This window comes from Zonotrichia leucophrys, chromosome 1A, assembly GCF_028769735.1.
Source record: "Zonotrichia leucophrys gambelii isolate GWCS_2022_RI chromosome 1A, RI_Zleu_2.0, whole genome shotgun sequence".
In the NCBI taxonomy this organism is placed as follows: domain Eukaryota; kingdom Metazoa; phylum Chordata; class Aves; order Passeriformes; family Passerellidae; genus Zonotrichia; species Zonotrichia leucophrys.
In genome coordinates this window covers 36,072,458-36,093,467 of record NC_088170.1, presented here as the reverse complement: position 1 = coordinate 36,093,467, position 21,010 = coordinate 36,072,458, and the positions used below count along the sequence as shown (strand labels likewise).

The following is a 21,010-nucleotide window of genomic DNA, read 5'->3' as shown; positions in this document are numbered from 1 at the left end:
TCGCGACGCCAGCAGCGCCCAGAGGCTCCGCCCGCGCCCTCCGCCCGGCCAATGACGAGCCGCGGAGGGCGGGCCTCGGCTCGCGGCCCCTCCCACGGGAACGGCCGCCCCCGCCCGGACCGGCGGGGCCGCGCTGCCCCGTCCCGCGCCGGGATCGCTCTCTGCCCTGGCTGGGCTTGGCTTCTTCTGAAGCCCGGGGCTGCACTGTGCGGATTGGAGGTGCCGGGCGAGGACAGAAAGAGTAAAAGACAAGACAGTGGGGCGGTGTCCGTGAGGGGGAATAGGGGGACCCAGGCGACATGCACGCACTGACAAGGGAGCAATGCCCTCCTACATATTTAGCAGGATCTTTTTTAAACAGGGGCTCTAAACTTAAAAAGAATGGAAAGTTTCCTTTACAAGGCCTGATTTCTAGCCATGCCTTCTTGTTTCATAACTGCTTATTAGAGTTTACGTATTACCAGTAAGAATGGAAAGCTCTTACTTTTTTTCATTCTTGGGCTAAAAGACATGCTTTAATATCGTTATAAATTTTGATTTTCAAGTAGACATTTACATCTACCAATTTCACCCACTTTATTTTGCATAATCCTGGGACAGTTTAAGGTTTAAATAAAGCAACAAATAATTTCAAGGGAATTTTTGTCCTTGTCAACTCTGCAAAAATATATCCACGAAAATAGAAGGGAAACATTCACACTTAAAGGATGATAAAGTGACGTAGTAGGCAAGATGCAATTATAAAATAGGATAAGGTAAAAAAATTTAAAGCTTGGTTTAATATTCAAGTTAAATTTAGTCACTTAATAACAACACCAAATCTTAAAAATTTCGCAAACAGAAATAGTACACATTATGGCTATTTACATGAACACGAAATATTCCGTAGGAATAGAGCTTGTAAAAGAGAGGCGGTATCGGCTAAGGGCGGGAATTTTAAAATTTGAATTAACCAATCAAATGCAGCATTCACTCATCTGCCTATCAGAGAAGGCGCCAGTTCTATAAATACTCCGCGAACACTGGGAGTTGCTCATTGCTGCTGCAGGCTCGCGCTTGATTGCTTGCAGGGTTGAGCTATGGCGCGCACGAAGCAGACGGCGCGGAAGTCGACGGGCGGCAAGGCGCCCCGCAAGCAGCTGGCCACCAAGGCTGCCCGCAAGAGCGCGCCGGCCACGGGCGGCGTCAAGAAGCCGCACCGCTACCGGCCCGGCACGGTGGCGCTGCGCGAGATCCGGCGCTACCAGAAGTCCACGGAGCTGCTGATCCGCAAGCTGCCCTTCCAGCGCCTGGTGCGCGAGATCGCGCAGGACTTCAAGACCGACCTGCGCTTCCAGAGCTCGGCCGTCATGGCGCTGCAGGAGGCCAGCGAGGCCTACCTGGTGGGGCTCTTCGAGGACACCAACCTGTGCGCCATCCACGCCAAGCGCGTCACCATCATGCCCAAGGACATCCAGCTGGCCCGCCGCATCCGCGGAGAGCGCGCGTAAGCCTTGTCAGAAGTTTACCACCTGCTTTTAAAGTGTCTAAATCAACACAAAGGCTCTTTTAAGAGCCACCACAAAGACAATAAAAGGAGCTGTTAACACAAAGGTTTGTATTGTGCTCGTATATTCACTATATGCACTTTATACAATGATGTATACAAGTCATAAGGTGAAGAGAGATAGTGTTGCCTTGCGCTTTATATATTTAAATTTTGGGATAATGAGGAGACTTATTTTCAGCTGCGGGAAGTGTATGAGGTTTTATCAGCTCGAAAGAAGGATCGAAACGGTATTAAAATCGTCTGAAACCGCGGGGAAAAAACCCATCGTGGAACAAAGGGAAATTCACTGTCTTCATAGCGTACGTGGCCCCTGAGTCCCCCTATTCCCCCTCACGGACACCGCCCCACTGTCTTGTCTTTTACTCTTTCTGTCCTCGCCCGGCACCTCCAATCCGCACAGTGCAGCCCCGGGCTTCGGAAGAAGGCAAGCCCAGCCAGGGCAGAGAGTGATCCCGGCGCGGGACGGGGCAGCGCGGCCCCGCCGGTCCGGGAGGGAGCGGCCGTTCCCGTGGGAGGGGCCGCGAGCCGAGGCCCGCCCTCCGCGGCTCGTCAATGGCCGGACGGAGGGCGCGGGCGGAGCCTTTGGGCGCTGCGGGCGTCGCGATTGGTCAGCGTGAAATTCGCTGCGCCATTGGGCAGCGCGTGCTCCGAAAGGAGGGCTCGGCCTATCAGGAGGCGGCGGTGGCGCGCAGGGAGGGGATATAAAGGCGGAGGGCTGAAAGCGGCGGTGTCGGCGCCTCTGTGTGTTCGTCTGTGCGGAAGTTTGTGTGCGGAGCGAGAGAGGAGCGCGGCAAGATGTCGGGTCGCGGGAAGCAGGGCGGCAAGGCGCGGGCCAAGGCCAAGTCGCGCTCGTCGCGGGCCGGGCTGCAGTTCCCCGTGGGCCGCGTGCACCGGCTGCTGCGCAAGGGCAACTACGCGGAGCGCGTGGGCGCGGGCGCGCCGGTGTACCTGGCGGCCGTGCTGGAGTACCTGACGGCCGAGATCCTGGAGCTGGCGGGCAACGCGGCCCGCGACAACAAGAAGACGCGCATCATCCCCCGCCACCTGCAGCTCGCCATCCGCAACGACGAGGAGCTCAACAAGCTGCTGGGCAAGGTGACGATCGCGCAGGGCGGCGTGCTGCCCAACATCCAGGCCGTGCTGCTGCCCAAGAAGACGGAAAGTCACAAAGCCAAGAGCAAGTAAAGCGGTCGGCGGAAGCGTGTGGAGCCCAGAAGCGAACCCCAAAGGCTCTTTTCAGAGCCACCCACAGTCTCGAGAAAGAGCTTGAAATTCTGCAGCCTAGGTGCGGGGGGAAGGGAAAAACAGGGCGGCTGTGTTTGTGCCGGTGTGTGTGTGTGTGGTTTGGCGTGTGTTCGCTGTATTTAGCCCGGGCCGGTTCTGGCGGGCTGCGTGTTCATTGTTGGTACGGGATGGGTGGGATCGCTCTGTTCCCGGCGCGCAGGGAGCCGCTGTCCCGGGCCGATGGCGGCGGAGGGAGCGCGGGATGTGCCGGAGCCAATCGCGTCCCGCGCGCGCTTTTGGAAAGGGCGCGGGCGCCAAAGCCGCCCTGGCCACGGCCCGGGGCTCCCGCGGGCGGAAGAGCAAAGAGGCTCCTCCAGAGGCTCCCTACTGTGGGCGCTGTAGCTGGTTCTCCTGCTGCCTTGGAAAAGAATGGTGCGGTGCATTGCTGTGCAGAACTTAGGCTTAGAGAGGTCAGGGAAGTCTTGTGGGCTTTGTGTGTTTTTCCTTCCCAAAAGGCCATTGAGGAACAGCAGCCCGCCCGACTTACCGAAGCGGGACAGAAACGGGAGGGAAGGCAAATGCTTTGTCAAGGAGAATGAAGCAAAAGCAAATACACTAACAAACGAATGTAAAAATATAGCGATACAGCTCTTTTTCAGGAATAGGTGGGTGGCTCTTAAAAGAGCCTTTGTGATTATGCGGCGGTGATCGGGAAAGAAAGCGAGGCTTTAGCCGCCAAAGCCGTAGAGGGTACGACCCTGGCGCTTGAGGGCGTAGACCACGTCCATGGCCGTGACCGTCTTCCTCTTGGCGTGCTCCGTGTAGGTGACGGCGTCGCGAATGACGTTCTCCAGGAAGACCTTGAGCACGCCGCGCGTCTCCTCGTAGATGAGACCCGAGATGCGCTTGACACCGCCGCGCCGAGCCAGGCGGCGGATGGCCGGCTTGGTGATGCCCTGGATGTTGTCGCGCAGCACCTTGCGATGGCGCTTGGCGCCGCCCTTGCCGAGCCCCTTACCGCCCTTGCCCCGGCCAGACATGGTCACACGCTCGCTGCTGCAGGTTCCGACACTGCCGCTGTGAGCCAGCGCTGTCCGCGCCGCGGCTTTATGGGGTTTGGTCCGACCTGGTTGGGAGCAGGGGCGGGCCCGGCGGGTGGGGCCGGGCTGAGGCACTGCCCCTTCGGCTCCGCCCCGGGCCCGGCTGCTTTCCCCGCCTCCCGCTCACCCCTTGCCCGGTCTCGCTGGCAGCTCCGAGCCCCATCGGTTCCCCGCGCCACTTTTCCCGGCCTCGTCCCCTCCAGACAGTGGTGGCCTCTGAGCCGTCTCTGTATTTTCCCGCAGGTCCCCTCGGTGCTGTCGGTCCGGGCTCGCCCTGTTCCGCCTCAGGTTCCCGGGATGGCTGCAGTCCCTGAGCTCCGGCTCCGGGGCTCCGCCGGCCCGGCCGCCCCCGCGATGCCTCAGCGTGTGTGGGCGCTGCGCTCTCCCGGTGCCGGGCTCCCAAAAAACGAAACGCGTTGGGAGCCTTTTTCCCGAACTTGGGTCTCTTCTCTCCTGCTGCACAGCATGTAATTTCTTTCTAACTTTGCCACATCACTTTTTCTACCCCATGACATAACAGAAACATTTTTTTTTCTTCCTATTGTTGTTGCTCTTTCAGATTTATCACACATATTTTCTACCTTACTGTGTTGTTTTACCTACAGGCAACATATTTTATTTTTTACCTGTCAAATTTGGGTATAAATAATCTACCTTTTGGGTGTGCTAATTTTTTCCAAGCATGGGTGCAGAACTTATAGTTTAATTTTCTTTTATTTCCTTTAATGAGTAGCACTAAATCCTCTTATTCTCTTGTTGTTCTTGTGCTGTGTACTGTATACTAGGAACTTATGTGACAGTACTTTATACAGAAATTTAAACAAGTACTTATAGTGAAAATAAGTGCCAGGGAAGTATTTGTCCCCTTCATCAGTCTTTCTCCTTTTTTAGAGATGTGTTTTGGGCCTACATGTACTATGGAACCCTTTTAAGCACCACTTTATGATAATATATATATATATATATATAAATACTAGGAAATAATGAATAGCTTAATAATGTAAAAAGCACTGGCTAACCATGGCAAGTATTGTGTTAATTAATCATAAAAATTTTGAAAGAATCTCCGACAGTTTTTCTTAATTTATTTCTCCCATTTAAGTTTTTCTAAAAGTATTTTTTTGGGAGAGTTATGTTTTTTGAGGAATGTGGTGGTGTTTGGTTTTCTGCTTGATTTGTTTTTGGCTTTTTTTGTTATCTTCTTTCACAAAATCAACAGGGAACTATTATTTTATGTGGAAGATATTTTGATTTGTATGTTACAAACACACAAATTGACTTCTTTATATTTCACTAGCGAGTACCAGCACTGAATGTGAGCACGTCAGCTGTGAGCTGAATCTCAAAATGACTTCCAGCCACAGGAAACAGGAGAAGTCGCTGTGAAATGGCTGCCCTAAATGGGCTTTATATGCCTCCAGATGTTTACAGATATGCAGAGCTTTGGAAACCAAGATTTCTCAATCACTGTATTTTTATTTAGCACTTTTTTGAATAATATTTTCACTCACTTATGAGCCATCTGGTTATACTCCCTTCTTTTATCTACTACAATGCATGCTGAAGAATCCATCCGATTATCTCCTTTTATATGCAAGAGTCAAAACCTTCACACAACTGCAAACAGCAGGGACACACTTTTCCTTGAATTTTGGTTGTTTACTCGAAATTCCAAGGGCCAAAGACCAGATTGAAGTTCTCTTGGAAGCTTTGCTCCATTCATCTGCAATTTACACCATTAGGTTAAAAATAAATCTCCCTCTTTTGTAAATACTCAGTAAAGAGATTTTAAAGCAGCAGTATTAAGATAGAAGAAACATCAAAAAAGAAGGAGGAATTAAGTATCTTTTCTTTAGAAGAAACAATTTATATTATAAGTTAGTTTAATAGCAACTGAAAGGGAAAAAATATGTTATAATGTTACAATAAAAGATGTACTTTGTTAAAACTACAGCAATGATTCAATAAGTTCTGAAGCAGGCAGGCAGACATTCCATTAAATGCAGAAAGACGTGGAGTGGTCTAAAGTAACCCCCAGAGTCTGGCCTGCTACACAGTAACAGGAATTCAGTTACCTGGCATCAATGGAGCTGGGGAACTCCATGAACTGATTTTGCCCTATGAGGGAAAAGAAAAAAAATCCACACAGTTTAGAAATTTTGGAAACATCCTTGACTTGACTCACTACACTGTATAAAACCTTTATCTGCTTGTGCCATACCTGGAGTTTCCAAAGTGCAATTCCTGTTCACTGGTTGTGACAAGAAGGCCTCACTCACCTCCATCCACTACAATTCTGGAAAACTCCAACATCCTTCCCAGAAAACCACTGTAGGTCACAGCATTCTTCCCTCAGCTTTGGGAAGAATCTGACCTGAAAGTGGCTCTTTGTATTCCATGCTTATTACCACATCTATACTGTTGACTGAACATAAAATATCCCTTCTCACAATCCAAAAAAAATTCCTTTTTTTTGCCAGCTCCAGCAGCAGATTTAGGTCTTATGCTGTGTCAGAAACTCCTTGTGTTCCACTTAAGAAGGAAAAAAAAATTACAGTCCATTTGTGTTTCTGCATGTTGACAAAGAGGATTTCTGTCCTGTCAATGGTATTAGTGGACAAAGATTGAAAGACAGTGATACAATTTCCATCTGTGTTTGAATAGTGCGAATTTTCATTTCTGTGATTTAAGAATTGTTTCATTTCCTGAAAATGAGGTATGTTCTATGGCATGAGGGGGAAAAAAAACGAAATAAAATTTATGTGTCTTTCAAATGTGGAATACAGGCTTTTTTAACATTCTGAAGTGCATATCTCACCTTAGGCCTTGGCCTATACCCAGAAATTATTAGATATATAAAATAAGATTACTAAACAACCAAGCCAGGAGCCACCATCGTGGAAGCCACAACACTTGGTGAAGAATTTGGGTGCTGTTTAATGAGGAAAGGGGCCATGAAAATACTAAATCTACTTTTGTTATAGGACATTTTCACTTCACTAGTCATTCGGAAAAATAAATGTCCGTGGGCACAGAGGAAAATAATGGCAGCCTTTCACTTATTTAAGCAGGAATAGCAAGGATTCATTGTTTATTTTACATTAGAACACCCATGCTAGGCATCAGCTTTGAATTTGGCATTAAAGAACAGAAAACCAATAATTTCTTACTACCTACCCTGTTTGTCTTTGAAACAGGGGCAGGGGTAGATGTCCAATTTTTGTAAGCAATATGCATAAAGTATAATTAATTTACAGCATGTGTAGGATTTTGATGCACAACATGAACCCACTTGACAATGGTTCTTTTTTTTTTCTTTTCCCCTCTATTAACCTTCTAAAAAAATTCTGAGCAGAATCTCTGTACAGACTTGTGCTAATTTATAAACATGTTTATTTCCTGGAAAGAAAGCAACAATATTTTACTAAATTATTGTGATGTTTCTATTGATGTTTGCTGATTTTAAAAATATGGGGATGGTGAATGGAGTGATGATACCCAAACACAACTTCAATGTGATGAAATGATGGAGCATCAAAGCCTTGGGAAGCCTCCCTGGTTTACACATGAATTTAACACATGCAAGTGCACCAACTTGCTGTGTTGAGCGCATGTTCCCTTTTTTGGGCTTTTTTTTTTTTATTTTTTCAGGGGCTGAAAAAATAAATTTTAGTCTACAGTGGCTGAGAAATTAAAACCCACTTACTGGATTACAATAGAAACACTTGGATGATTCTAAGGTATTATGCTTGAATATCCAAAAGCAAAACATAGCTGAAGAAAAAAGGCAGGCAAGTGATCTCTGGCTTGCATCAACATTCAGGTCTGCACTTCCTGCATTATGCTCACCTTTGTTTTGGTCTGCACTGAGTAGGAGTTTGCAATGTTTCATTTCCCATGAGCATCCACTCTGTCATTTCTTGGTCTCTCACGGTGGGTCGGGGTTATCTCCAAGGCTCAGTGATATCTCACATCAAGGAAAGATGAGCTTGAGAGAGTAGAATCACAGCTTGAAACACTTTCCAGTTTCTAAGTAAATCAATACACAATCATGACAATGAAAATAATGAAAAATGCTAATTGTTCTGTTTATATTTCCAGGAATTTCAGAATTCCTTTCTGCCACAATGAAGTAGGAAGAAATAAAACGATTACACAGTCTTTCAGGGGTTGTTCAAGATTACAACAGTTCCTGTACAAGCCCAGAAAGTGGACAGAAGCTGCCAATAAATGTGACTATCTTGACACAAATGACCATTTATATACAAATATCAAGGGACTAAAGAACTCCAGATCTTAGCACTAGTGTCTCTGAGAGGTTTTGAATTGTTCTTGGCTATGGGGTTACTATTACTAGTTTTTTTAAAAAAAATATTCTCAGCATTCTGGTAGTGCTCAGTAGTGTCACAGAAGGCCTTAATCCTCCCCCACTATAGGAAATGGTATCAGATTAAGTGGGCATTAAATTTATTTTCCCATTTCTGTGATTAATCAAGAAAGAATGCAACATTCTGCAGGGTCACACCGCGGTTTTGTTATGCTTGTTATTACCATCCAACACGTGCATTTACCTTTGTTTTATAGGTTTACTAAGGGACACCTCAGTAAGCTGTAGTTTTTAAACATTTACCTTCAAGCAGGGAAAAAAGGGTATTTCAAATTACTAGAATAAATCCAGTGTTTCCTCTGATTGCATCAGTTTAGATTTTTCAATTAAACATGGATAATAAGAAAAGAACATGACGTTTCTCAAATTACTGAAATCGCTGTGTTTCTTTATTTTCACACTCTCAAACAGCGGGGACTCCAGGTTTTGCCGACATTTCATTCATCCTTTCGCACCTCCTTTCAGCTCTGAATGTAGCTGCTCGCAGGGTTTTAGGAGCTGCTGATAGCCCCGGATATGGAGGGTACAGAAAACAATACTGCTGCCGGCAGAGTGTTAACTGGTTGGTGTTTGAAAGAAAGCGACATTGCACTGAAAACTAAGGAAAAAAAAAAAGAAAAAAGAGAATCCATCCATCGTTTGTAATACGGAGCTGCCCATATTCCTGCCCACTTCCCAGGGCAGGAATCCTCTTGCTAAGGTGTGGGTTCCTTTCTTCCGAAAGTAAAGAAGTGGTGAATCACCAGATGGTGTTATCAAAGGTACAAGCTCACACAATCAACATTCTTTCATTAAAACCGAGAAACCAGTTTTGCTTTATGTCTCCTGGCTACTCAACATACCCTCAAAAGATGAGTTTTCAGGTTTAACTCCCCGTACAATTCAAAATTCAGGATACTCCAGATTCTGTTTCTCAATCAATTTTAATTAATTGTGAGGCAGAGAAGAATAATTACTCTTACAATATACTCTTATTACTCTGTCTGTGTTAACACTAAAAGCAGATAAACTGTAATTGCAGTTATCCCGATTTCTGAATTTAATAAAGGAAAGTTGCTTCGTTAAGGTTTTATGGAAAATGCAGCGACAGGAGCATCAGCGTACAGAGGGTGCACGCAGTCGGTGCTTTGTTCCACTGAAATGCCCAAGCACAAGCAAAGGAACATGGACTTTCGCACACACTGCCAAAGCACGAACATCTCCCCAAAGGCACCGGCTGAGAGACCGCGATCTCTGAAGAGACCGAGCGCGGTGATTTCGGAGGGAAGCGGCTCAGCCGCGGGAGCCGGCTCTGCATCAGCGCCTGGGACCGTGGGGCAAACTGTGTTACTTCCTCGGATTAAATGTCTATTTTCTCTGACACCAGCCACTCAAACCACTCTGTTTTTTCTCTGCTCTGTAGAGAACCTTCTAAAGAACAGGATTTTGTGCTATTTGTGCCCATTTAGCTCACGGTAAATTTTTAATTTATAATATAAACGGAAGGTTTCTCTCTGACGAGGTCTCTGCAGCTGCCCGCCGCTGAGTTTCAGCGGTCGCGTTTCCCTCATTTCTTCTCCTTCTGGGGGGAAACTCCACTAACCTGTAGGACAGACTCCCCCCTTCCCTCCCGGCAGGAAACGGGGCGCAAGGGCGGCAGATTTCATGAAGAAAAACTCATTTTTGGGCCACGAAGAAACACAGCGGGCGCGGCGGCGGGCGGCGGGGCGCGGGCCGGCGCACCAATCAGCGCGCGCGGCGCTGCTATAAAAGGGGCGGCGGCGGCGGTTCCTCCATTGTTCGCCCGGATCGCCCCGAGCCGACATGGCCGAGACCGCTCCCCTCGCCGCGCCCGACGTCGCCGCCGCCGCCCCGGCCCCGGCCAAAGCCCCCGCCGCCAAGAAGCCGAAGAAGGCGGCGAGCGGCTCCAAGGCCCGCAAGCCCGCGGGGCCCAGCGTCACCGAGCTGATCACCAAGGCCGTGTCCGCCTCCAAGGAGCGCAAGGGGCTCTCGCTCGCCGCGCTCAAGAAGGCGCTGGCCGCCGGCGGCTACGATGTGGAGAAAAGTAACAGCCGCATTAAACTAGGCATCAAGAGCCTGGTCAGCAAAGGTGTCCTGGTGCAGACCAAGGGCACCGGCGCCTCCGGCTCCTTCCGCCTCAGCAAGAAACCCGGAGAAGGCAAGGAAAAAGCCCCGAAGAAAAAAACTGCCGCAGCCAAGCCCAAGAAGCCGGCGGCGAAGAAGCCCGCCAGCGCCGCTAAGAAGCCCAAGAAGCCGGTGACCGCGAAGAAGAGCCCCAAGAAAGCCAAGAAGCCGGCGGCCGCCGCAGCCAAGAAAGCAGCGAAGAGCCCCAAGAAGGCGACAAAGGCTGCCAAGCCCAAAAAAGCGGCGGCAGCAGCCAAGAGCCCGGCTAAGGCGAAAGCGGTGAAGCCCAAAGCAGCCAAGCCCAAGGCGGCCAAGCCGAAAGCAGCCAAGACGAAGAAGGCAGCACCTAAGAAAAAATAAATGGTGCTGAAAAAACCCCATCTGCCTTGCAGATAAACCCAACGGCTCTTTTAAGAGCCACCCAAGTTTTCACAAAAAGAGCTGGAACTCTTAAGTAATTTTTAAAGGTTTTTTCGTGTTATCTGTGCGCAATTAAAAGCTTTTTTGTTGTTGTTTCCCCCGTTGCTGTCGCTTTTAAGTGTACCCGGTAACTTCCTTGCGCTCTCGTTCTTTGCCGGTGCCCAGCGGCAGCGCAGCGGAGCTCACCGCGGCACAGCTCTTTTGAATAAATTATCCCAGAGCGAACACCTCCCCGTTCGGTGCAGGAATCGGGGCTAACCGGAGCTCCTCGGGGTATCTAGAGCACCGCTCGGTGTGCTCCGGGGATGGGGATCGGGATGAGGGTGCTGCGGCTCCCCGAGTTCATTCCCATCAGGCAGAGCCGCGCAGGGAAGCGCCGCTCGCGCCGCCTCCAGAGCCCGGCACTTTTCGAAAAGCCCGCGCTCAGCAAGCATTGGCCATCGCTCTCGGGCCTTTCTAGCGCCCGGCAATTCTCGGGTTAAAAAGGCGCTCCACCTTTCTCCCTACACTCACTCGGCTGGAGAGGCTCCCGCATTCCCTGCTAGGTTTGTACCGCCTCTCCCGCCTCCCTCATGCCCTCGGCCTGTTTCATTCCCGTCCAGTTCCGTGCCTGCTTTGGGAGCCATAGGGCCTCGGGGATCGGGGAGTTGAAGGTTCCGAGCTGTCTCGGCGCAGTTCTCCGCTTCGGCGCTCAAAATCCACTCACTGGAGCTGCCGCGCTCAGTTCCTTCCCAGGTGTTCATTTTTGCACAAATCGGACCACACAGACTAGATATTTTCTGCACTCATAACAGCCTGTAGCTGGGGTCACTGGCGATTCTCCCGTCTCGGTTTAAAGGATGCAGTGCACGCTTCCTTTCGCTGGGACTGCTCTGTGAGGCAGCGGCTTACAGGGAGGGTGAGGTGATCAGAGCCTGCGGGTGGGGATTTACCTTGTCAGTGAGCACAAAGATCGAGCAAAGCTGATCCTTCACTTGGGAGATGACTCAAATATTGTGGGAAATTGCTCCACACAACAAGAAGGGGTGTATGTGTGCAGGAACACGGAATGCACTTGTTTATGTGAGCTCCAGTGGTTATACTGTCAATTACAGGAGCAAAATTACCATCAAACCAAAAATTCCTGTCAGACTGGTGAAGCTGAGTTGGGCAGCACAGCACAGGTACTTACTGGGAAAAGGGAGTGCAGTGGCAAAGAGCAAGAGTGGCCTGGGAAAACTCATCCTGCAGGGATAAGAGCAATGTCACGTTTATACCAGTTGCACCACTGGCATATCAGTCAGTAACCCAAATTAATAATTTCTCGTCCACCTTTCCCCTCGGCTTGGGCACCAAAGGCCCTGCAGATGCCATCTGAGCTCGGCTGGGGGAGAGCTGTGCACTGCTCCAGACTCATTCTCCCTCAGAAACAACTTATGTTAAATTACCAAGTCACTAACACGGTGTCTGATCACTGTCTCTCCCTCGGGACCACACACCACCCTCAACAGGTTCCTCTAGCTAGTAAGAATTAGATTCGTATTCCTAAACAGATTCTTATTCTGGACATAAGAAAAGCTGATATCCTAAGAAAAACTCAGGGCTTACTCTTTTGCTGTCATAGCTCAAATTTCTTGCTAACCTACTGGACTGAGGTTCAGTTGTCTGATTCATTATTGCAGTGAAGAGGGGGAACACATGTCACTCTTCTGACATATTTTTTTGACATATGGTCATCAATTTTTTTCATTAAACATGTTAAGATTACTTTATGATACTGAAAAAAGAAAGAAAATACATGAGCTCTGCTCAGTGTTTTCTAAGATGTGCTACATGCTGTTGTCTAGTGTCTGGACATAACTTCAACAAAAACCAAAAGGATATACTTTATGATTAAATATTAAACTGCCCCAAACTAAGAATAAAGGTTAAAAAAAAGAAAATAAAGCCAAAAACCAAGGGTCCAGGATTGCAATTTATTACAAGGATGACCTGGTTTGATTTGTTTTCTTGTGGCAGTACCAGCTGTTGGTTTCTCTGGGTCTTCATTGAAGGCACTTGGACAGTAGTTCATGTTTGGACTCAAGTGTTTATTATTTCTTATCAGTAAAACAGGCTCACCAATTTTCACCTCTGTTTGCTGAAAAGCTGAGTTCAGCAGCTTTTCATTAGATGGTACAAAATGGCTAACAATCTCTTGTTACAAGGTATTTTAAGACTAAACTATCCAATTAAGAACTGACACCTAGATTATTTTCCTCTTTAACCCAATAACTGATCCCAAAGAGCTGCAATGGGGACTTTTCTGCCCAATCACAAAATGCCACCCAAACCCATGAAGAAGATGGAAGAATAAGCACGAAGGAGAAACCCAGGACAACACCCTGTGCCATCCATCTTGCTTCCATCCACAACACAGTAAAAATCCCAAAACCTCAATTTCTCACCAGTGATACCCCTACACTACTCTCTATAATCTATTTCACACTTTTGTGGATTCTAGTCTGTCTTGAAGCCTAGGAAACTTTCTCCATGAATGAGAGTCAAAGTCAGTGCTGCCCTGGGGGTCAGGGCACCCCAGAGCAGACAGAGAAATATTCCCAGTGCCCTGGGTTTCCACATTTTCTCTTCCATAGGGTCAGCTGTTTAATTTACAGATGTGCTTAGTAAATGTCAATATCAAAAGTCTGTGATGTTCCAATAGTGCCAAATGAACCACTGAGTTGGATAAAGGCCTACATATAACAAAACAGACATAGGATCCTGCCAAGGATTCTGTTTAAGTTACCCCCCTCCAAGAATAACAAATAATTTTCTACTGATGAACACTTTTTTATGATGAGGCTGCAGAGCTTTTCATCAGCATTAATAACCACAAAGCCAAATGGCCTGTCAGATTACCACAAAACCAGGTAATTTTCAAACATATGTTTCTCTATGTGTTCGTTCTCTCTTAGTGGGTTATGTTATTCCTGTACTTCTTGTGTATGTCTACATATTTAATGGCAGCTGTTGTCAGGTGAAAGTGTTTATTCTGCCTGGCCTCATCATGTTTTTGAAAAACAAAAAAAAAGTCTCCCTTAAGGGCTTTATTCTTAAAAACATCAAAAGTGCAGTTTTATTGCCAGTGAAACTATTCTACTAATTTATTAAGAAATCTTCTATGTTCGGTAGAGAAAATTAGAAGCTGGAGTTCCATAAAAAGCAAACTGTGTTAGCTCAGGCACAAAGTTGTTTAAAATTTGTTCTGGGAACAGTGTTGATAAGGCAGGGATGTTTTAGTTATTGCTGAGCAGTGCTTACACAGATCCAAGGCCTTTCCTGCTTCTCACCTCACCCATGAGGAGCCTTGGGGTGCGCAGGGAGGTGGGGGGGGGACACAGCCAGGACAGCTGATCCCAACTGACCACAGGGATGCTCCAAATCATACAGGCTCATGCACAGCAGGTGAAGTTGTGGGGAATGAGTGAGGGAGCACCAGCACGGCGCTGAGCTGTTGGCTGGGGTTAAAACATGACAGCTGAGTAAAGAAGGGAAAAAGTCCTTCCTCTTATCCTGAGTTAATTACTTGTTAAATGTAAGTTATGTACATTTCAAGACTAAGTTTACAGGGTCTCAAAAGGAAGGAGCTGTTTTCAGTTGTGAAACACCTACAATGTCTGGGGAGGAAGCTGGGGACAGCCAGATGTGGAGTCTGGAAGAGAGCAACATAAATAGCATTATACCAGATCTGGTCTCTGCTGCTTGCTTGTCGGTACAGATCTGAACCAGCTTGGATTTGGGCACAGAAACACTTTTAAACATAAACAGCTTTGACATAGTGAGATTACTCAGCAGAGTTTTCCTACCACAAGTTTATTTTTTTCCATCTAGATCACAATGCACCCAGTGCTCTGCTGGACACAGGCTTAGCAAATACTTTTTTCTGTGGGAATTTTAGATCTCTCCTCTACATAACATGTTGTCAAAGCCTAGTGAAGGCATCAGTGTGACTCCTTCTGGGATCCCCATTCACTCTCGATACTGAATTTTGGACAATTATTTCTAGATTTGGAGTTATGTTGCATTCTGACTTTGATTTTGCACACAGTGTTTTGTCGATCTCTTTGCACTTCCATTCCCACATGAGTTTTGTTCATCAGTCCTGCATGAACTGCTGATACATCATAAAAAACTTCAGTGGCTGCAGGATTCTTTATTCAATAATTTCAGTATTGGGCTGCAAGCAGCTGTGGAAGGATTGAAATGTAAAAGAAATAATGACAGGATTATGGGTTTCATCAAACATTGAAATTTGATCTAGTAAAAGAAGTCCTTGCAAACAGCACAGAGGCGTGGGATGACAACCAAGGCCAAGGCAAGGGCTGTAGCTCACTGCCCATGCCTGCACTGCACCTCCTGCTGCCTGTGCACATTGGGAGATGTGTTCTTGATGCCAAGAGAGAATGACTGGGCTGGAGGTGAAGATAGGATGGTCACACTTTGCCTTTGAGGAACAGCAAAAATGGAGCAAAGTCATGATCTGAACTTTGAAGGACACATGGCCAGAAAAGGAACTTTAGCCCGATAAAGTCACTTATATGTTAAATTGCACGCTACTGCATATGCTAATAACTTTTACAAGGTATGTGCTACCACATGTGTGACTATAGCACTCAGCTCTTGACCTAGATCATGCTACACATAAGAGGGAGAGTGGGATAAGATTATGTTTTATATAAGGGGGGTAGAAATTTAACCTGTTTGGGGGGAAGACAAAAAGACCTTGGAGCCAGGACACAGGCTGCTCTCCTCTCTCTCCTCCCAGGTGGGCAGGCCTTCTTGGTAAGCTTCATCACATAATAATAGCAATAATAGCAATAATAGTAATAGTAATAGTAATAGTAATAGTAATAATAGTATTGTCTGGGTTAACACAACATTATTGTTCTTGTTGAAGCTCTATCATAGTGCATTTAACCCTGGCAATTCTGAGTTTGTAGTTCTGTTTCTTCAGGAAACTACTCTGTTCTCCAGTCTGTGATTGCAGCAATTCTTATTGAATGCAACCACATCTACAGAGCTGAATTGTGAAACTGCACTATTTGTGAATCTGTGCTCATGCTTCTTATTTGACACTACCAGGCTTACAGGGCTGAATTTTCAAGAATCAGAAATTAAGGACAGCTGCACCCAGCCCCTCTAATATGTGAGGACCAGCTGGAATGCAAGAGTGTTCGTTTTCTGTCAAGTTTCTGTACTCTTGATGCCACACAGAGGTCAGTTTTATGATCTTTGAATGTGTCTTCCATAGGAAATAATTCAATGAATCCTAAGCTACTGCTTAATTTTATTAAAGATACTTCACAGAACAGATGATATTTGATGTATAAATTAGAATCAGCTCTGAGTGAAGAAGAGCAGGAACTCAGCTCAAAACTTGCTCCCTTTTATTAGTTGTGACTTTCTGTCATGAGTTAAAAGACTAATCTATGAACAAGCATGTATCCTTTATTTTTAAAAAAAGTTCTTTTCCAAATGGGACCTTTTGCAAAGCAAACAGACAGCAAGAGACAGAGGAAAATGTTATAGGTAGTCACAGATCCTTGGGCAGAAGCAGCTCATTATGGAGCAGGATTTACATTATGAGGCTGTACATTCATTTTATTCCATTGGAAAGAAAAAAAAAAAGGAAAAAAAAGAAAAAGAAAATGAAAGAGAAAGAAAAGCTCAGCTTTACAGAATTGGACAACTTATCACAAGCTGCTTAGCTATGTGATTTGCCCAGGATTTTGTGATAGCCTCATGGCAGGCATCTGCAAGTGGAAAGAGTTCCTAGTGAGGAGCTGCGATGGAATCAGAGTCCCTGATGTCTGCTTGAATGGCCTGAAGGTCTGGATTTTCAGACCAGAGTGGTTCAGGGAGTTCTGCAGCAGGTAGTGCTAAACTGCCCTGTTGGTGACACCCAGGGGACTCAGAGAGTGAAAAACCTGCTGCAAGCAGACACCAAGCGTATCCTTACCTGTGCAGGACACACCTTACTCCCAAAATCTCCTGGAAATGAGAGAAGGGCTGACTCCAGAGTGCCCAGTTTCTCCTGACAGTCTGATCTCCCTCAGCAGTCCAGGCATTGTCCCTGAAATTTCCTCCCTGAAAGGAACAAACCAACCTTGGGAAAGGCACCACCATGACCTGAGCGGTGGCATTCCCCCAGCATTCCAGAAGTATCTCCACAGCCCAGGTGAGAATACTGATAAGTTCCTTGTGGAACAGAGCCTTTGTCAAAGGTTTGATATTTCAGGATGTCTCTTTCAGAGTTTTGATATTTGCCTTGCCCCATTTGGGTTTCCTTTGGGCCTGTGCTGGAAAGATGGTGCATGAACGTGTGACAGATCCCATTATTTTAATTTCTCAGAGCAGGAGGTGCCACTGAACAGTGATTTCTCTGCTAACGGGTGCAACTTCTCTGTCTGTGGTCTGTGGGAAGATGGATTGATGATCGTTCAATCATTGGATCCTCATGAAAGCACACATTACATAAAGCTGCCCAGCCAGTAAGAAAAAAAACCACTATCAAGCAATCAAAAAACATCCATGAGAGGGCAGCAAACACCCAATGCAGGAAACTTCTTTTAGCCTTCCAGAAAATTTTCAGGTCGAAAATGATTTACGGACTAACTTTTGCTAAATACAGCTTGATTTCAACAGCAAAATCTCAGAACATATTCCTCCACTAAAGAGACCAAACCCAGAATTAATAAATACCCGAAAAATGCAAAACCACCCTTCTTTTCAATATTTGATTTTCAATTGCTCTCAAAATAGACATGCTCCTGTTTATGACACTACCACACTGGAAAATACTGTAAAAATATTTGTCGAAAAAAATACTTTTACCTTAAAATATTAAACTTAAACCTGTAAAATCTCGGTTAGCATACCTCTCGTGGTAAATTCACCTTGAGATAACATTCAGAGATGGCGGGAAATGAAGATGTGAAAAAAACCAAGGACGGGAAGAATTTTTCAGGAACACGATTGGACAGAATTTGCTGCAAGATTATCCATTGAAAAAAAGATGAACTATATAAACAGAGAAGCCGCTCAGGAGAATCCATACAAGCAGGTGAAACCGAAATACGTAAGACATGACTCTATGAAAATAACAAATTGGAGCATAATTAAAGTGAATCGATAAGTGGGGTAACTTTCTATGAATGAATGAGCTTTTTCTCCTGAGCTATCACGACACATCAAAGCTTTAAAAAATACATGAATCATCATGAAAAACCAGACACGCTGTCCTTGCCACCTGAAACATAAGAAACGCACCGAAATGCGACAGAAACACCGAACCCATTGTGCCTCGGGGAAGGGAAATTCACACAAATCCCGAAATTTTCTGCTCGCGGGCCGCGCCGCTGAGAAAGCGGGGAGGTGGCGGGAGCGGAAAGCAAGCCCCGCCCCCTACGCTGCAGTCTTCAACCAGGTCGGACCAAACCCCATAAAAGCCGCGGAGCGGACAGTGCAACCGTATACCGACATCGTCGGCAGCAGCAGCGCAGCGCTCATCATGTCTGGCCGAGGCAAGGGCGGCAAGGGGCTCGGCAAGGGCGGCGCCAAGCGTCACCGCAAGGTGCTGCGCGACAACATCCAGGGCATCACCAAGCCGGCCATCCGCCGCTTGGCTCGGCGCGGCGGCGTCAAGCGCATCTCGGGGCTCATCTACGAGGAGACGCGCGGCGTGCTCAAGGTCTTCCTGGAGAACGTCATCCGCGACGCCGTCACCTACACGGAGCACGCCAAGAGGAAGACGGTCACGGCCATGGACGTGGTCTACGCCCTCAAGCGCCAGGGTCGCACTCTCTACGGCTTCGGCGGCTAAAACCTCACCGTCCTGCCGGACCACCGGCACAAAAACCCCAAAGGCTCTTTTAAGAGCCACCCACCTACTCCTTGAAAAGAGCTGTGTTACAATGTTGCAAGAGCTTACGAAAATGATACTATTTTTAAATCTTTCCAAAGCTGTTAGCGCCAGGCTACTAATGCTTATGAGGGCTCTGCAATGTGTCTGTTTGCTCTTAACAGGGGGTTGTACGAGGCGGTTCTTTTGAGTTCCAAATTCTCTTGTAAAAATCGCTTCAAATACTCTTAAATTTGAATGTGTATTTTTGCAATGTCCACCGATTTAAACAATTATGTCAAGTTATTCCATGTCTTATTTTTTTTAAATCTTGTATTAGACTAAGTATTAATTATTTGAATTAATGTTTCAACTACGGAAGAATCGGAAAGTTGCCCTGGAGTGAATGTTTTCTTTCTGATATTTCTATTCCCCTCCCTCCCCCTACCCCCTTTATTTCCTTGTCTCTGATGCATTTGCTTATAAAATAAACGAGTAAATCTAATACTGTTTGCTAGTGATCATTTGGGGCGGGATTGGGAGGAGAGACGGAAGGGATGGGACTGGACAATAAAAGCAAATTATGAACCTAGAAATATTTTTAATGTATCATAAGAAGCTTGGTGTTGATATTTTCATTAACACAACATTTAAAAAGCACAAAAAAGAATCCCAAATATATTTTGGTTGCACTTCCTGACCAAAAGGAAAAGAAAACAAAAACATTTTAACTTCATATGAAACCTTCAAAAATTATTCTGCACCACCTGCAAACAATGACATCAATATAGATTTGTGGTCTAGTCTGGTTTTCTCACAGCCTCATGATGAGCGGAAAATTAAGTGGGAGACCAATACCATCTTCTCTTTCAATTAATTTCAGGAAAAAGAAAAAAAGTCAATTGCTTAAGTATTTTCATCATCACGGTGTTGTCCGATGATATGTAAAGCTTTTCCTTCAGAATTTCCTAGTGAAATTAAAACATGAAAAACGTGAGAATAGTAGCTTAAAAATCACCTCCATTTGCAGATTGTTACCTGTCATAGCTACAAACGTGTGCTACTGGATTGCTTTGCGTGCCTCAGTTTCCAGGTACCGGGCTATCTGTGCTTTGCGTCTTAGGGAATAACGTGCCTATTCACGTAAGGAGCTCTATACCACACTGAAAGAACATTTTCCTTCTTTTGTAACCAGCCCATCATTAAAAATAGCAAACCAAAACAAAGACACAAAGAAAGAAAATATAAAGTGCAAGTAACGTGCAGAATTTTGGCCTCTCCGCTGTTTCCCATCTGTTAGGGGGATCCGCAGAGATGCAGAGCAGGAGAATCAGCAGGGCTACTAGCACAGTGTGTGACATTCACGGCCCGCCCCTGGCCCGCCACCGAGCGCGTTGAGGAAGGAGCGGGGCCGGGACGCTCCGGCCGAGCTTCAGCGCCGGGCTGGGATCGCACGACAGCCAATGGGAACGCTCCTCTTGCGACCAATCACAGACGGGACCGGGCTATAAATATTGGCCTTGGAAGCGCTGCACCATTCATTTCTCTCTCTCTGACTCAGAGGATTTGACTCCCGGTAGCGATGGCGCGCACGAAGCAGACGGCGCGGAAGTCGACGGGCGGCAAGGCGCCCCGCAAGCAGCTGGCCACCAAGGCTGCCCGCAAGAGCGCGCCGGCCACGGGCGGCGTCAAGAAGCCGCACCGCTACCGGCCCGGCACGGTGGCGCTGCGCGAGATCCGGCGCTACCAGAAGTCCACGGAGCTGCTGATCCGCAAGCTGCCCTTCCAGCGCCTGGTGCGCGAGATCGCGCAGGACTTCAAGACCGACCTGCGCTTCCAGAGCTCGGCCGTCATGGCGCTGCAGGAGGCCAGCGAGGCCTACCTGGTGGGGCTCTTCGAGGACACCAACCTGTGCGCCATCCACGCCAAGCGCGTCACCATCATGCCCAAGGACATCCAGCTGGCCCGCCGCATCCGCGGAGAGCGCGCCTGAGCTCCCTGCCGTAACCCACGCAGACCCAAAGGCTCTTTTAAGAGCCACTACATGCACAATAAAAGAGCTGTAGCGCTGCCTAAAAATTCCGTTGAAAGTCACCTGCGATACTTTGCAAAACCGCATAGCAACAAGTGCTTTAAGAATAATAGTTATGGAAGGGTGAGAAATAGGAGATAAAGGAGGGTGATGAGGGAGTCTCAGGCAGGATGGACGAGTTTACATCCATGTGAGTGAGGGATGTGACACAGCTTTAAAGAGAAAAGGGCGGGTGGAAGGGCCTGACAGGGACACCACGTGTCTGGAGTCGACCCATGCTAAGGAAATCTGCACCCTAAACCCTGGCTGGGTG

The 21,010-nt window shown here is 47.0% G+C and overlaps 5 protein-coding genes across 5 annotated transcripts; 4 read left to right on the top strand and 1 right to left on the bottom strand.

The window, feature by feature from the left end:
- Nucleotides 1-1,058: 1,058 nt before the first annotated feature.
- On the top strand, nt 1,059-20,754 carry LOC135458459 (uncharacterized). Its single transcript, XM_064733629.1, has 6 exons — nt 1,059-1,486; nt 1,950-2,156; nt 2,918-3,162; nt 3,599-3,852; nt 4,117-4,261; nt 20,234-20,754. The coding sequence occupies exons 1-6, from the start codon at nt 1,080-1,082 to the stop codon at nt 20,656-20,658; spliced, it is 1,683 nt and encodes a 560-aa protein (XP_064589699.1). The 5' UTR covers nt 1,059-1,079; the 3' UTR covers nt 20,659-20,754.
- LOC135442417 (histone H2A type 2-C) lies at nt 2,302-3,035 on the top strand. The gene has a single exon (XM_064702205.1). The coding sequence runs from the start codon at nt 2,345-2,347 to the stop codon at nt 2,732-2,734; it is 390 nt and encodes a 129-aa protein (XP_064558275.1). The 5' UTR covers nt 2,302-2,344; the 3' UTR covers nt 2,735-3,035.
- On the bottom strand, nt 3,471-3,836 carry LOC135442435 (histone H4). The gene has a single exon (XM_064702222.1). It carries the CDS (start codon nt 3,811-3,813, stop codon nt 3,502-3,504), a length of 312 nt encoding a protein of 103 aa, XP_064558292.1. The 5' UTR covers nt 3,814-3,836; the 3' UTR covers nt 3,471-3,501.
- LOC135442399 (histone H1.03-like) lies at nt 10,059-10,805 on the top strand. The gene has a single exon (XM_064702179.1). It carries the CDS (start codon nt 10,064-10,066, stop codon nt 10,742-10,744), a length of 681 nt encoding a protein of 226 aa, XP_064558249.1. The 5' UTR covers nt 10,059-10,063; the 3' UTR covers nt 10,745-10,805.
- On the top strand, nt 18,315-18,707 carry LOC135442430 (histone H4). Its single transcript, XM_064702217.1, has one exon. The coding sequence runs from the start codon at nt 18,336-18,338 to the stop codon at nt 18,645-18,647; it is 312 nt and encodes a 103-aa protein (XP_064558287.1). The 5' UTR covers nt 18,315-18,335; the 3' UTR covers nt 18,648-18,707.
- Nucleotides 20,755-21,010: the final 256 nt, after the last annotated feature.

What these genes read in the sequence shown, in the direction of transcription:
- LOC135458459 (XM_064733629.1), top strand. Translation starts at nt 1,080, where the DNA reads ATGGCGCGCACGAAGCAGACGGCGCGGAAGTCGACGGGCGGCAAGGCG. An exon ending in CGCTGCGGGCGTCGCGATTG is followed by an intron (nt 2,157 to 2,917) that starts GTCAGCGTGAAA and finishes CGCTGTATTTAG; the next exon opens with CCCGGGCCGGTTCTGGCGGG. An exon ending in CAGGTTCCGACACTGCCGCT is followed by an intron (nt 3,853 to 4,116) that starts GTGAGCCAGCGC and finishes ATTTTCCCGCAG; the next exon opens with GTCCCCTCGGTGCTGTCGGT.
- LOC135442417 (XM_064702205.1), top strand. Translation starts at nt 2,345, where the DNA reads ATGTCGGGTCGCGGGAAGCAGGGCGGCAAGGCGCGGGCCAAGGCCAAG.
- LOC135442435 (XM_064702222.1), bottom strand. Translation starts at nt 3,813, where the DNA reads ATGTCTGGCCGGGGCAAGGGCGGTAAGGGGCTCGGCAAGGGCGGCGCC.
- LOC135442399 (XM_064702179.1), top strand. Translation starts at nt 10,064, where the DNA reads ATGGCCGAGACCGCTCCCCTCGCCGCGCCCGACGTCGCCGCCGCCGCC.
- LOC135442430 (XM_064702217.1), top strand. Translation starts at nt 18,336, where the DNA reads ATGTCTGGCCGAGGCAAGGGCGGCAAGGGGCTCGGCAAGGGCGGCGCC.